Here is a 15034-nt window from a genome sequence, read left to right on the forward strand (position 1 = left end):
CTGTCCTGGGAAGGGGCCTGGCTCTGTCCCAGGGTCCAGCCCTGCCCCCCCGCCCTGCCCAGCAGGCTTCTCCATAAGAAGCAGCCTGCACTGGGCAGCTGCTGGTCCAGGTGCTTGTTTCTAGGCCAGCAGAGCCCATAGCCCCAAACCCCTTCCTGGGTGTGTGCCGCTCCTGACCCTTCAGTGAGAGGTCACATCTCTCTGGACACCGGTCCTCTCCATTCAGGCAGGACGCGGCCTGGCTGCCACTCATGGGCTCCACCCTGCTGCCCGGGTCAGGGGGAGCACCATCAGCCCGGCCTCTGCAGACAGAGGGGCTGCGGGAACTTCGTGGTGGAGTCGGGGAGGGGGTACAGGGGAGTCCTAGACCATGAGGAACTGAGCCAGACCCACGGTGTCTCTAAGGCACAACCCCTCTGGGCCCCACAGGGTGGGCTGCCAGGCGCCCTCCCCAGGAGCACCTATTCCTGCATGTTTGCAGCGGCCCATCTCTGTGGAGGGGTGGGGGCCACGGGCCAGCCAAGGAGAGAGCAGCAAACAGGGAGAACCCAGGGCGCAGCGGGGAGGGGCCCTCCGTGGCAGGCAGGGTTCACATCAGACCCTGAGGGGCACCGCTAAGGTGCAAAGTCAAACTCCAGAAACCGGCTTTCTCCTGCCCCAGCGCCCACCTCCACGACACCGGAGCCTCCTGAGCATTAAGGGGCCCTGGTTTTCCCACCACAAATGGGACCTAACCAGCCGTGAGCGTAGGGGCCACGGCGAGGGCTGCACGGGCGGAGGCGGCCCTGGCCAGGCCCGGCCCTCACTGTGCGGCCTGGGCCCTCCGGCCTCGGGGAAGCTGGCGGAGCCTCTGGCCACAATGGAATTCTGTGTCATTTTTTCTGTAGCCCATGAATTTAAAAAAGGTTTAATCACATGTTAATTTTTTTGTAGAGTCTTCCTCAAGCTGAGATTGAGAAAGTGGAGACCCATGATTTCTCCCCGCCCTGCGGCCGGTTTGGGCGACGGCAGCTCTTCCCTCAGGCAGACGCACCCGCCCCGGCGGCCCGGCCTGCAAGGGCCTCTGAGGCCAGGACCGCCCGCTCCGGCCGCCCGCGCTCCTGCCAGCCTCCCAAGGCCACTGTGAAGCACGAAACAGCTAACGTGCCACTGAGTCGGCCACCAGGGCCCCGGCCCTTCTGTTCTGCGCACACCCAGGGCCTGTCCGGTGGTGGGGGCTGCCCCATGGCCCACGGCCACTCAGATCTCTGACTCCCGCCGGTAGGGCCGTGGCTCCAGGGCACTGCTGCCGGCAGGGGGCCTGGCGAGGCCTAGCCTGGCCTGAAGGCCGCCGGCCGGGTCGTCCTCGGCCGCGTCCTCCTCGTCAGGGCTCACGAAGGCCAGCTCGTTCTCGTAGCAAAAGGAGCTGGTGCCGGGCAGCAGGAACTTGTTCTCCGCCAGGTCTCTGGCGCTGCAGCGGGGTGTGGCGGGCACCTCGTAGGTCTTGTGGAAGCGCGAGTAGTCGATCTTGTACTGGTTCTTCTCCTCAAAGAGGACGGGCTCGAAGCGGTGGCCCCAGAGGATCTCGCTGGCCAGGTAGGAGCTGCGGGCCTGCGTGGTCATGGCCGTGGCCTCCACCATGCCCTCCAAGATCACCACGATCTCGAAGTCGTCCGCCTCCAGGTCCTGCCGGCTGATGCCGAACAGCGGGCTGGCCTCATCAATCTCATGCAAGATGGTGATGGGCGACACCAGGAAGATGCGGTCCAGGCCCTTGTCAAAGCCCACGTCCATGTCCAGCTGGTCCAGCGGGATGTATTCGCCCTCCTGCGTGACCCGGGGCTTGATGAGCTGGGCCCGCACGTGGGCCTCCACGATGTGGCTCTTGCGCAGGTTGCCCACGCGCCACATGAGGCAGAGCCGGCCGTCCCGCAGCGCCACTACCGCGTGGTGGCTGAACAGCAGCGTCTGCGCCCGCTTCTTGGGCCGGGCCATCTTGGCCATGATGGCGCCGATCATGAAGGAGTCGATGATGCAGCCCACGATGGACTGCGCCACCACCATGAAGACGGCCACGGGGCACTCCTCCGTCACGCAGCGCAGCCCGTAGCCGATGGTGGTCTGAGTCTCGATGGAGAAGAGGAAGGCGGCCATGAAGCCGTGGACCTGCAGCACACAGGGCGGGCGGCCGCGGGCCTCCGCCGGCTCCAGGTCGCCGTGCGCCACGGCGATGACCCAGAAGATGACGCCGAAGAGCAGCCAGGAGGCGAGGAAAGCCAGCGAGAAGAGCAGCAGCATATAGCGCCAGCGGATGTCCACGCAGGTGGTGAACATGTCGGCCAGGTAGCGCTGTGACTTCTCGTCCATGTTGGCGAACTCGATGTTGCACTGGCCGTTCTTCTTGACGAAGCGGTTCCGGCACCTGCGCCGCGTGTGCACCTTGCCGTTGCCAAAGCCATTGGTGCCCGACATGGTGACCAGGTGCAGCCCGTCCTCCGACAACGACACGGTGCTGTAGGGGGTGGCCTGGCCAGCTGCGGTCATCCCGGGCGCCGGGAGGTCCTGGCTCCTTGCCCCCACGCCGGCTCCCGGAGGGGCGGCTCCTGCAACAGAGAGGACAGTGGACGTCCCACACGGGCCCGGGAACTCTCCCCCACCCCACCCCGCCCTCGACGTGGTTGGCAGATATTTAACCCTAATTTACCCCCAACAAAGACCTGACCTTCTCCCAGGGCCACTCCCACCCCTGCCCCCACCCCCCTCCGCTGTAAACAGGAGCCAGTGGGAAGCACTCAGCAGCATCACGGTCTCCACCCACGCGGGGAGCCCTGGCCCAGGCAGCCATGACGCACCCAGCACACTGGGTGGCCTTGGGCCTGCACCAGCACCACAGCCACACAGACACTCCCCACAGCTGGCAGCATCGCCAGCCCCTGGACACACAGGCCAGTGGCCACCCCTCCCCCAGCGCCCTGCAGGCATCTGCAGGCTGGGAGCCACGGCACCACCTGGCCCTGTGGGCATAGAGACCATCTGGCCACTTGCACTGGGGACGCGGTGCCCAGGATGCCATCCTCTCTCAGCGGGCTGAGCCGGAAGGAGAGGAGGACCTGGCGGCGGGCCTGGACAGGGAGACCAGAAGCCGGGCAGGCACCGTCCTCCCACCAGCAAGGACCCCCAGCACCCTCACCCCACCTGTACTATGAGGTCAGAACTAGACAAGGCTGGAGCCCTGACATGTCCAGAAGACAGGGAGGCCCCAGAGGGGAGGCCCCGGGGACAGCGGGCTAGGAGCAGGGGCAGCAGGCGGCTGGACACCCACCAGAGGCTCGGAAACGGGCAGTGACCCAGCCAGGAGGCGGCAACAGGCGCTCAGCCCCGGCCTGCTCCACACACCTAGGAGACAGGTGAGAGTGAGCCCTCGGGCTGCAAGCTGCACACCCCTCCCCCCACCGTCTCGGTCCCCAGGTGCTGCTGGATCCCACCTGCGCTGGCACATGCAAGGTGCTCACACGGTACTCACTGCCTGCGTGAACCACTCCTCACACACAGGGAGGGCAGGCCACACGCTCGGCAAATGCTCCTAGTCATCCAGTCAACAGCCCAGGAGCAGCTGCTCCCTCTGGATGGAGATTCCGAGAGGCCACGTGGCCTCCCCTAAGCCACGCAGCCAATAGCAGGAGAGCTGAGGTTCAAACCATTCTTGTCTGACGCAGGGCCTCCCGTCACAGGGCCCAGGTTCTGCTGGGCCTTGTCTCCTGCTGCCCTCTCCCCGCCCCCCCGCCTCCTGAGCTCCACCTGCCACCTCGCCATGGGTCTGAGGAGCTGCGGCCGGAGGCCACAATGGTGGGTGCTGCTTCTGTCTGGGCCAGGAGGCAGAGAGCCGGAGGTGGGGACCCCAGGGGGAAGGTGCCGGGGTCAGGGTACACAGATGCCGGCAGGAGGCTGCCAGCTTGCTGGGGGTGTGTTTGTGTGGCCCGGAGACCTTGAAGGACGTCCAGCTGGTCATGGCTACTCCAGCTGGGGCTCCGAGCAGCTCAAGGCCTGCATGGGACAGAATCTCAAGAACAAAGGCCAGAGATCCCAGCCTGGTGCTGCTCCTGGCCTCTGAGCGGCCTCACACCTGGCCGCGCCCAGGTAGGTGGCACCTGGGACCCACCTCAGCCATGCCACACAGGCCTGGGAACCCCTCACCTGCTGGCGTTCCTCCTAAAGCCACACAGAGAACATCAACAAGGCCCTGTTCACACCCACCCCCTTCAGAGCTGGAAATGGGGACGCGGAGCCAGGTAGCTTGTCCAGGTCTCCCTGACGCTAAGCAGTGGAGACAGCGTGGACGCCCGGAGTCCAGTCTGGTCCTCAGCCTTCCTGCCCTCCTGGTGCCATGTGTTCACGTGAGCACATGTGTGTGAGATGCTCAGGAGGGAGCCCCTCACAGGCTCTCGGTAAACACAGCACACAAAGCCCCAGAAGAGGACCTAAGAAGAGAACTCAGCACCACAAACTTGCCAAACGGCCCACGGGCACGCCTCACACACAAACACAGGCTTGGCCAGAAGGCTGGGCCATGCTGTGGTCATTACGGACCCCATTCAAGAAATGTGGGACTATCCCTGGCCAGCTGAGCGGTGGTTAGAGCATCAGCCCTCTGCTGAAGCGTCTCGGGTTCGATTCCAGTCAAGAGCACGTATTGCAATTGCAGGCTCCTTCCCCAGCCCCCACTGGGCTGTGTGTGGGAGGCAACCTATCAATGTGTTTCTCTCACATAGATGTTTTTCTCTCTGTCTCTCCCCATCCCTGCCACTCTCTAAAAAAATCAATGAAAAATTATCCTGGGTGAGGATTAACAACAAAAAGAAATGTGGGAGGCTATCCTCACCCAGGGCTACGCAGGCCTGAGTGGCACTTGCTCAATGGGGGCAACTAGTTAAACCAGATAAGAAATGAAATTAGATTTGTTTTGCTGAAAAAGGCCTTAGCAAGCAAGGAAGCTAGCTTCCCATTTTACAGATGGGAAAACGGAGGCTGAGACTAATCCCAAGTCACAAAGCAACTTACAGACTAGGATGAGATGGTAAAGAGAACAGGACCAGAGCCATTGTTGGCAGATGCTCAGGTTGGTCAGTGAGGGGCTGGGCATTGCTGGGAGAAAATGGGGGTGAGACGCTGGGGTGTGATACCTGAACCAGCAAAGGTGGGGTGACTTCCACACCTGAGACAGCAGCGAAGCGAGCTTAGCAGGCAGAGGGGGCAGTGGAGGACATGGACCCAGAGCCCTGAGAGGAGGCGAGGCTATCCCTACCAGCCCCAGCAGGGTCCAAGTCAGGGTCAGCATCAGAACACGGTCTCTGAGCACCCAGCACGCTCAGCTCACTGGTCAGGCCTGGGCTGGGGTTTTAGAGAGGCAGCTATCATGACCCATGGGAGGGGCCCAAGAGCCACTGGGAGGGCCTCTGGACAGAGCAAATCAGGCCACGCCCCATCCCCTGAGGCTCTGGACACCTCCCTCAGGTTAGATGGCAGCTGGGAGGAGACCAGGACAAGGCCTGGGCCCACACTCTGCAATGCCAAGGAAGCAGTGACTCCAAGGGCCAATGGAGGAGGCCCCCAGGGGGCAGGCTCAAGGTCCCCACCCGCAGGGCCCCTTCAGCGGTGCAGGCATAGTCATCAATGCTTACCCAGTGTCTGCTACCCACCAGGCACTGCTCTGAGAGCTCTAATCCCTACAGCAACATCATGACTATCACCCCATTTCCCAGGTGAGGATACTGAAACTCAGAAAGATTAATCCACTTGCCCAGGGTTACAGAGCCTTCAAGCGGGGTGCTCCCTTGAAATCCCATGTGGATAAGACACACAGCCCAAATCTCAGTACTGACCAGCAGGGGAGGCCCACGCCAGTCCGCCTGCATGCCCACAGCCATGCAGCCCTGGCTTAGAGTGTCGGGGACTGGGGCACTCACAGCCTCAAGTCCTGCAACTGGAGGAATCCTTAGAGGCACTTAGTTCAGGGGAAGCCAGCGTGTGGCTTACACACACCTCTCCAGCCTGTGCCTGTGGCAGGCATCACCAATCCATCACCACCTGTTTCTCAGTGTCCTGGAGCAGCTTCAGACTCTCCTGGTCCATTCACTGGGTATCAGACTTGGCCCAGGAGCTTTAAAAATCCAACCTTCCATTTGAAGACGGGGAGACTGAGATTCTGAGAGGCTCCCTTTCCCAGTCACCCAGGAAGTGAGGCCAGCGGGTGCACCACAGGCACCGGGAGCTGGGGGTGCAGAGGCAGGGGAGGGCACTCAGGTGGGAGAAGGGGCAGGAGGGAACATGCTGGCACGCTCAGGGGCCGTGAGGAGGCTGAGGCTGAGGCCGGCTAGGATGGCCAGGACGGGGCTGGAGGGGACAGAGGCTGGAGGGGCATTCCCACCCTCACAGCCGAGAGGCGATGAGCCCTTGCACAGAATCACATTTGCAGCCAAATGCCTGCCCCTCTGCTGTTGCCCACCGTGCACACCCGTGTCCTGCAAACATTCAGGTGGCACATGCCGGCTTCCTGTGCCAAGGCCTTGGGAGGCCCGAGGAGAGAAGGAGCAACGCTGTGCTGCATGTGCTGAGTGGAGGGGTGGCCAGGGCTCCACCCACTCCCCGGGCCTCACCATTCCAGGACCGCTACCCAATAGCCAACCTCCACCAGTCTTCATGCCCAACAGCTCTTGGCAGGCAGGAGTGAATGCCCAGGGCAGCCTTCCATCAACTGGCAGGCAGCTCCCTGCCCGACGCACACTCTGCAGGGCCTGCGCCACGTCCTCACAGGCTCCTCAGCCAGGCTGAGCTCCCGCTGCCCCAGCCATGACTTTGTCGAAAATACACCCCACCATGACTCCTGCCCTTCCTGTCTCATCCCTCACTCCCCTCTGTGCTTCGTAGGGGCCCCGGCCACTAAACCCTGGCACGGAGCCTGCTCCCTGGGTTCCCCCTCGCAGGCTCCATTCAGGCGGCGTGCCCTCCGGGATGTCCCACGGCACCAATGGCCAACACGGCTCCTCTCCTCTTCCAAACCTCTGCCTCCCTCTCCTCTCCCGCTTCTCTTCCCCTCCTCACTCCTCCTCACCTCTTCTTCACCCTCCTCCTCTCTTCACCTCACCTTTCCCCTCCTCCTCCCACTCCACATGGGGGGTCCGTTGGCACCCTGACCCCTTCTCCAATTGCCCCAGACAGAAGCCTGCCTCCTCCCTCTCCTTCAGCCCCCAGATCTACTCCCTCGCCCAGCTGGTCCTCTGTATTTTACCTCCTGAATTCCCAAAGCCACCCACCGTCTCCTGGCCCACGGCCAGCCTCCTGCCCAGGCCACTGCTGCCAGGACACAGCAACAGGCTCCTGATGGGTTTCCTTGTGGTCACCCTCTGCCCCATGTGATCGAACCCCCAAACCACAGCTACAGGGAAGGTTTAAAATCTCCCCCTCCACCAGTGCCCGGCTGAAAGCTGCTATTTCCATGAAGCCCTCTGAGTGCTCTGGCCCTGGTTCTCCTGTTAGGGTCAGAAGGTCCCATCTCTGGCCAACCTCAGAGGCCCAGCGGGGCTGATGCAGGCCAGGCACAGAGAGAGAATCCAAGAAATTCTCACTGACTAGACAACGGAATGAGGGGATAAGCAGCTGAATGGGGAAACAGATGAGAAGGTGGACGGATCAATGAATGAGGAGACAGATGCATGTACAGACAGGTGGCCGAGCATATGGATGGATAAATGGGACTGGCAGATGAGTGGATGGGCGGGTGAATGGTAACCAGAGAGATGGAGGAGTTAGGTGGGTGGAAAATTATTGGATGGGTTGGGTGGATAGATCAGTGAGTGGAGAAATAGGTGGGTGGGTCAGTGGATGAAAGGATACATGGGTGGTTGGGCAAGTTGATGAGTGGCTGGGGGATAGTGAGGGATGGATAGTTGCGAGAAGGGTGAACACATGGATAGAAAGATGGCTGGATGGGTGGGGTAGGTGGTTAGATGGCAGATGGAGGGGAGGACATGTGGAACTAGTGGATGGGTACTGGAGGAATGAGAGGCTGAGCAGGTGCATGGAGGGATGAGGGAGAGGGATAGATAAATGAGTGGGTGGGTGGGTGCACAGATGAGGGTTGGGCTGGAAGACTAGATGGACAGGTGCACATCCGTGACCTTAATCTTACCTCTTGATTCTATCTTCTAAGTAACAGTGCTGAGTGGGTGTGTGCTATCTCCAAGACTGCATTAGCAGCAGCTGCCATTTCCCCAGCATCAGCCAGAGATGAGTCAGTGGCTAGAAGACCCTAAAGGTAACAAAGCAAAGCCAAGTTACTGTAGATCAGTGGTTCTCAACCTTCCTACCCCTTCTCAACTGCCGCGACCCTTTAATACAGTTCCTCATGTTGTGGTGACCCCCAACCATAAAATTATTTTCGTTGCTACTTCGTAACTGTAATTTTTCTACTGTTAATGAATTGTAATGTAAATATCTGTGTTTTCCAATGGTCGCGACCCACAGGTTGAGAACTGCTAGCAGGGTCGCCTAAGACCATCGGAAAAGGGTCGCGGCATTAGGAAGGTTGAGAACCACTGCTGTAGATGGTGCTACTCTTCTCAGAGAGGCTCAGAAGTCAGGAATTTCCACATGCACCCACATTCCTGCTTGCTTTCCCCAGGGCCCCTGGGAGGAGGAGGGGGCCTCCCATGCCTCTGGTGCCCCACACCTTCGCAGCAGGTCAACCTGTCCATAACGAATGTTCAGAACCAGACAAGAGCAGAACAGAATAGTCCCAAGACAATGGCAGCGGATAACTGCTGAGTGTCTATGGCATCCAAACACTGTGGAAGGTGCTTTGCAGACATCAATTCATGTCCTCCTCACAACGACCCCACAAGGTTGAAACTATTGCTGTTTCCATACCTGAGAGGTAAGTAATGTAGTCACACTCCTAAGGCACAGAGGAACTCAGGTCCCTAGCCTGCGCTCCTAGTCCAAAGCCAATCACAGGGCTAACCTATCAATAGATGGATGGAGGGATGCATGGATTATGCATGTATTGATGGATGGATGGATGAATGGACAGATGGATGAATAGATGGATGGATGATGATTGGGTAGATGGATGGGTGATGAGTGGATGGATGATGGATCGCTAATTGTATAAATGGATAAATGAGAGGGTGGGTGGATGAATAGTTGGATGAATAGATAGATGGATGGATCAATGGATGGATGGATGATGAATGAATAGATGAATGGGTGATTATAGATGGATGAATTATGGATGGCTAGGTGGGTATGTGGATAGGTAAATGAATGGGAGGATGGATGGATGAATGGATGGCTGTATGATGGATGAAGATGGATGGATAATGGATAGATAAATTATAAATGGATGGGTAGATAATGGATGGATGGATTATGGATGGGCAGGTGCAGATGGGTAAGTGAATGGATGGATAAGTGAATGGATGGGTAGATGGATGAATGCGTAAATGGATGGATAAATTATGGATGGGTATGTGAGTGTGTGAATGGATAAATGAGTCAGTGGGTTGGTGGGTAGATAGGTAAGTTATAATGGTGGGTGAGTAGGCAGATATGAATAGGTGAGTAGGTAAATATATTTTTAGGTGAATGAATGGATGGATGAATGAGGTGGTTGGGTGAGATAAACAGCTAAATGGGTGAGTGGATATATGACTCTACAGATGGTTGCATACCAGTAACTCGTCAGAGATTTACCTTGAGCATGCACACATTCTGAGTGGCTTCTGCCATCCCCAAGCCTTGGTTTTCCCATCTGTCAGTCTTCTGTGTGTTGGGAAGAGACTCTGTGAATTCCCAGAGCCAAGCTGACTTTGGATGCCCTTCTCACCTCCCCCACCTGCCAGCACTGAGCCCAGAGCCCCACTCTCACACCGAAGGGTGTCTGTAGTCCACGGTCACACTGGTTTCCTTGACTGGATTAAGGCAACTGCTGGTGAGTCATCCCCACATTGTAAGCCTCTTGGAGAGGCAACAGCAATGGGTAACCAGAGAAGGGTCCAAGTTCCAGCTCTGCCCCTCACAAGCTGTGGCCTTGGGGTCACTCCCCTCTCTGGGCCTCTGTTACTCTGCATGGAGATGGCTTGTATGGCCCCTCTTCACTCTCCAGACTTTCACCCCTGCTTCCCCACCCTTCATTCCCCGAGCAGCTGCCCTGGGCCCTGCAGTGCCTTTCTTAGGTCTTTCACTCTCAAAACGAAGGGGGAAATTGAGGCTCCAAGAGGCTCCATCCCTGACCACCACCCATCACTGGGACTCCCCACAGCATGGACTTGTGTCCAGGCCTCTAACCTTACGTCCCGCCCCACACCCCCCCCCCGCCCCGCAAGTGGGCCCACACTGTGCCCCATCCTGGGAGCTCAGCTCCTGGCTTCAGTTATTCCAGTCTTTGTGGCCCCGCCCTGCGGGATAGGTGAGTCTCCCTACTGAGCAGAGGGAGACACTGAGGCTGAGAGGGCGCCACTTCCAGGTCGCCTGGAGCGGGGACTCTGAGCAGAGGAAGTGTCCCTCACAGGGTAATGGGAGAGAAAGAGGTGGGGCCAGGGACCAGAGTCCTTGTCCCAAATTCAAGACCTGCCCCCCCTCCCATGGCTCACTGTGGGCCTGTCCCTGTGCCTCAGCCTCCTTGTCTGCAGAATGGAGAGACCCCACCCACCTGGGGAGCCTGTCAAGGAGGTAAACCGAGGCCCTGCCCAGTGGGTGCCACACTGCGGACCCAGAGTGAGTGCCTGAACTCTGCGCAGGATTGTCTGTCCAGGTCCGGGAGAAGGGACGAGGGTGGAGGTATGGACAGCCTGCCTCTCCCCACTTCCGATTGGTTACCAGCCTCTCAAACCCATAACCGACCCCGTTTCCTCACGTTTCCAGACACACAAACCCGTCCGTCAGGTCTGTTCTCACCGTGAAACAGGCGCAGGGAAGTGACTGGCCCCAAATCACAAAGTAAATGAATGAGTGGCAGTTGAGATGAGAATACAGGCCTCTGGACACCCTGCCCGGTGCTCCCTCCCCTGCGTGTGTGCACTCAGCCCCTGGCACCTCTGGGTCATGGCCACAGTCCTGGACGGGGTGTCTGGGTGTGGGGCAGGGCTTGCACACAACAGAGGGGCAACCGGAGCCACAACGGACCAGACTGGCCCTTGGCATCCCAGCAGTGAGGGCAGGGCCTGGGTGGGCCCTGGAGCCCCTGTGCCTCCTTGCCAGTGCCAACCTGTCAGCAAGGCTGGGCGACACCCCCGGGGACAGGGCCAGGTACTTCCCCTTCCAGGGCCCAGCCTCCTCCACCACAAAATGGGCTGAGGACCGGCCTCCTAGGGCCGTGGTCAGCAAACTGCGGCTCGCGAGCCACATGCGGCTCTTTGGCCCCTTGAGTGTGGCTCTTCCACAAAATACCACAGCCTGGGCGAGTCTATTTTGAAGAAGTGGTGTTAGAAGAAGTTTAGGTTTAAAAAATTTGGCTCTCAAAAGAAATTTCAATCGTTGTACTGTTGGTGTTTGGCTCTGTTGACTGATGAGTTTGCCGACCACTGTCCTAGGGGATGTGCCCGTGCCATTCACTGTGATGGGGGGGGGGGTGCCCTGGGCACAGGGGCTGGCACAGCGTGGCTCTGGGACAGGCAGCTGTCATCACAGCCTCACGACACCAACCTTCCTTGGAGGGCGGGGCCCAAGGGGCCAGAGAGCCCTTGTCCCAAATCCAAGCCCTGCCACCCTTCTCCCCCTCCCCGCCCCCGGCTCCTGTAGGCCTCCCCTGAGCCCCCGCCTCCTCATCTGCAGAATGGAGAGACCCCACACCTCAGGAGCCTGTCAGGAGGTAAACCGAGGCCGTCCCCGGGGGTGCCACGCAGCAGACCTAGAGAGTGCCAGGGCCTCCCGTGCCCGCTGAGAGCCGTTTCCAGCTCTGACACTGGCACAGGCAGCTCCGAGCAGAAACAGGATTCCCAACGGGATTGGAGCGGCACATGCCTGACCTCCCGGCCAGCCCCAGCGATGCCTTCCAAACGCCACGGCAGCAGCTGAGCCAGAGCCGTGAAGTCCACCTGCTCAGCGGCCGCCTCGCCGGTTGCTCCTGTGCCTGGGCTGGTGCTGGCCACGCAACCACAGCGCCCACGACCCCTGGGCCCTGCACCGTCTGGGGTCTGGGGAGCCAGGCTGGATATACGAACCCAGTGCCTGGCTGTGCCAGGTGGCCAGGAGGGTGGACATCTACCCTGCGCCCTGAGGGGAAGCCAGGTCTGGCCCCAAGGGCAGACGGCAGGTCGGGCCAGGCCCCAGGGAATGTTTCCGGGAGTATTTTTATCTTGAGAACATCCTACTCTGAGGGCGGGGCAGGGGAGACTGGGTGTCCCTGGCCCCAGGCCTCTGGGAGCAGCTGAGGACGCAGGCGCCGGGTGCTCTCCGTGGAGTGGCTGTTACAGCGTCTCCCCGCCTCTGGGCCTTCCTGTTCCCATTTGCCAACGAAGGGATGGCCCTTCCAAGCCCAATGTTTCAGGACTTAAAGGGACTAGGGGGCGAGGTGGGGTAGAGAAACAGAGGGGGCACCCTCGCCATAGGGGTAACAGAAGGAGGAGGTGTACTATGTGTGTGCGCAGGCCCTGGGGCCAAGGCTTACAGACGGGGAAAGGAACTGAGGCTCCGAGAGGCCCTGGAAGCGTGTTAATGAGCTTGAACTTGATCCCAGGGAAAGTCTGAAAGTGTGAGCTCTGGGACAATATGGCTGGAGGTCCCATCTGGTCTCTGTCTCTTCCTTGTGTGACGTTGGGCAGGTCACAGAGTCTCTCTGAGCACCAGTTTTCTTACCTGTAAAATGGGCTCAATCATGGTACATATCTCAGAGGGTGCTAATGGAGTTGCAGCAATTAATACAGGAAGCTGACCAGTTGGGAACCTCCTGGCCCCACCTCCTCGCATCATCTCATCTCTGAGTCTGGCTTATGCTGGGGAGAGGTCAGGCCCTGGAGGCCTCAGCTGACCCTCCCTCCAGGCAGGAAGGGCTGAGCAGACGGACAGAGGACTCCCGAGGAGGAACCCAGTGAGCAGAGGCAGCGTGGCTCCTATTTCCCTTCTGGTAGCAATTTGTCAAGCTGCACCTGCCGTGAGGCTCAGACATGTCCTAAGCACCAGCATGCGCCTGGGAGAGCAAACACCTGAGACTAAGGAACAAGACACATCCTGAACCAAAGACGACCATGAGTAAACAGGCCAGAAAAGTTGCCAACATAAAAATACGTATGATGTTGTTTATCAAAAGCCACCATAAACAAAATAAAAGGTATCAATGTTTTGTTTGTCTGAGGTGTTATAAAAAAAGAGTGATGTACTTAACAGACAAAGGGTTCTTACAAATCATTGAGAGAAAAGGGCACACAGGGCTAGGGTCGGGCTCCCCACTGAGGGTCATGTGACCCTCAGGCAGTGATGTCTCAGGAACATCCACACTTTAGAGCAGGGGTCCTCAAACTTTTTAAACAGGGGGCCAGTTCCCTGTCCCTCAGACCGTTGGAGGGCCGGACTATAGTTTAAAAAAAACTATGAACAAATTCCTATGCACACTGCACATACCTTATTTTGAAGTAAAAAAAGAAAACGGCAAAAACACCCGCATGTGGCCCGCGGGGCCGTAGTTTGAGGACGCCTGCTTTAGAGCCTCGGTATAAGTGAGTCCCTCACCGGAAACGCCTTGTTCTGCCTTCCAGAACTCCATGCATCCTTCAAGCATGAAGGATGCCTCCTCTATGAAGCCTTCCAGGATTTCCTTGGGTCCCCAGTACTCCTTGCCTAGTCCCCACAACATGTTTCTTGGGCCCCTAGAACCAGTGCTTGGCTCCAGTGAGTACCTGGCACTGCATCAGAGATTATCCTGGGATTGGGGGGTAGCGGGCTAAACACCTTGGACAGAGGAGGAAATCAGGCACAGAGATGGAATGGTGTGCCCAAGGCCTCTAGTCTGTGAGCCACTCCCGAGGGCCTCCCCGCTGAGGTGTCCCGCCTCTGGTCCCTCCACACTCCATCTGCCTCCTTCCTCCGCCAGGCCTGCCTTGTCCCCGATAGGAAAGGCCCCTGCCCTTTGGGCTGCGTTCTATATAATAAAAGCCTAATATGCTAATTAGTCTAATATGCTAATTGGTCTCCGGTCAGCAATTCAACCATCAAAGCGTAATATGCTAATGATATGCTAAGGTCACTCAACTGCTCTCTATGACGTGCACTGACCACCAAGGGGCAGACGCTCTGACCAGTAGGTTAGCTTATTGCTGGGGTCGGGCCAATTGGAACTGAGCGAGACTGGCTGGAAATGCCCTGGAGCCCTCCTGTGGTCCCGCCCCGGCCCCAATCATGCATCAGTGGGGTCCCTCGACCTGGCCTGCACATTCTCACAATCCGGGACCCCTTGGGGGCTATCAGAGAGCGGGTCTCAGCCCGATCCTGCAGGCCAGGCTGAGGGACCCCACTGGTGCACGAATTCATGCACTGGGCCTCTAGTGTCTTTTTTTTTTTTTTTTTTACAGAGAGGAAGAGAGAGGGATAGAGAGTTAGAAACATCGATGAGAGAGAAACATCTATCAGCTGCCTCTTGCACACCCCCTACTGGGGATGTGCCCGCAACCAAGGTACATGCCCTTGACCGGAATCTAACCTGGGACCCTTGAGTCCGCAGGCCGACGCTCTATCCACTGAGCCAAACCGGTTTTGGCAAGTGTCTTTATAATGGGTTGGGCCACTGGGAGGCCTGTCCAGGCCAAGGTCAGGCAGCACTAGGCCTGAGCCCCAGCCTCTGTCCCCCGTGACCCAGAAGCTCTGCTGAGGGTACACAGGGACTCTTGATTCAAGTTCCCTGTTCCTTTCCTCCTCATTTTGTAAATTTGGCTTCATCTGGGGGCCAGGAACTCCACTGGGAGAGCTGACAGGCCTCTGAGGGCCCTGGGCCCACCTGCTTGGGCAGGAGGCTGAGTTCTGCCATCGGGAAACGAGGGAAGTAGAGGGACCCGCCGCTCCCCCAGGGCTC

The 15034-nt window shown here is 58.7% G+C and overlaps 1 protein-coding gene across 2 annotated transcripts in view; it reads right to left on the reverse strand.

Annotated features, from left to right (window-relative positions):
- Window positions 1–985: 985 nt before the first annotated feature.
- Window positions 986–15034, reverse strand: part of KCNJ12 (potassium inwardly rectifying channel subfamily J member 12) — a 40887-nt gene continuing 26838 nt past the window's right edge. The window contains exons 1-2 of one of the 2 annotated variants that reach the window (XM_054709310.1): window positions 8165–8277; window positions 986–2582 (exon numbers count right to left, since the gene is read on the reverse strand). In XM_054709310.1, coding sequence (XP_054565285.1) covers window positions 1240–2523 — 1284 coding nt within the window. In that variant the 5' untranslated portion in view covers window positions 2524–2582; window positions 8165–8277 and the 3' untranslated portion in view covers window positions 986–1239. Of the gene's footprint in view, window positions 2583–8164; window positions 8278–15034 lie in introns of those variants that run through there. The other variant, XM_028138224.2, reaches the window with a different exon arrangement.

This window comes from Eptesicus fuscus, chromosome 20 (assembly GCF_027574615.1).
Source record: "Eptesicus fuscus isolate TK198812 chromosome 20, DD_ASM_mEF_20220401, whole genome shotgun sequence".
Taxonomy (NCBI): Eukaryota; Metazoa; Chordata; class Mammalia; order Chiroptera; family Vespertilionidae; genus Eptesicus; species Eptesicus fuscus.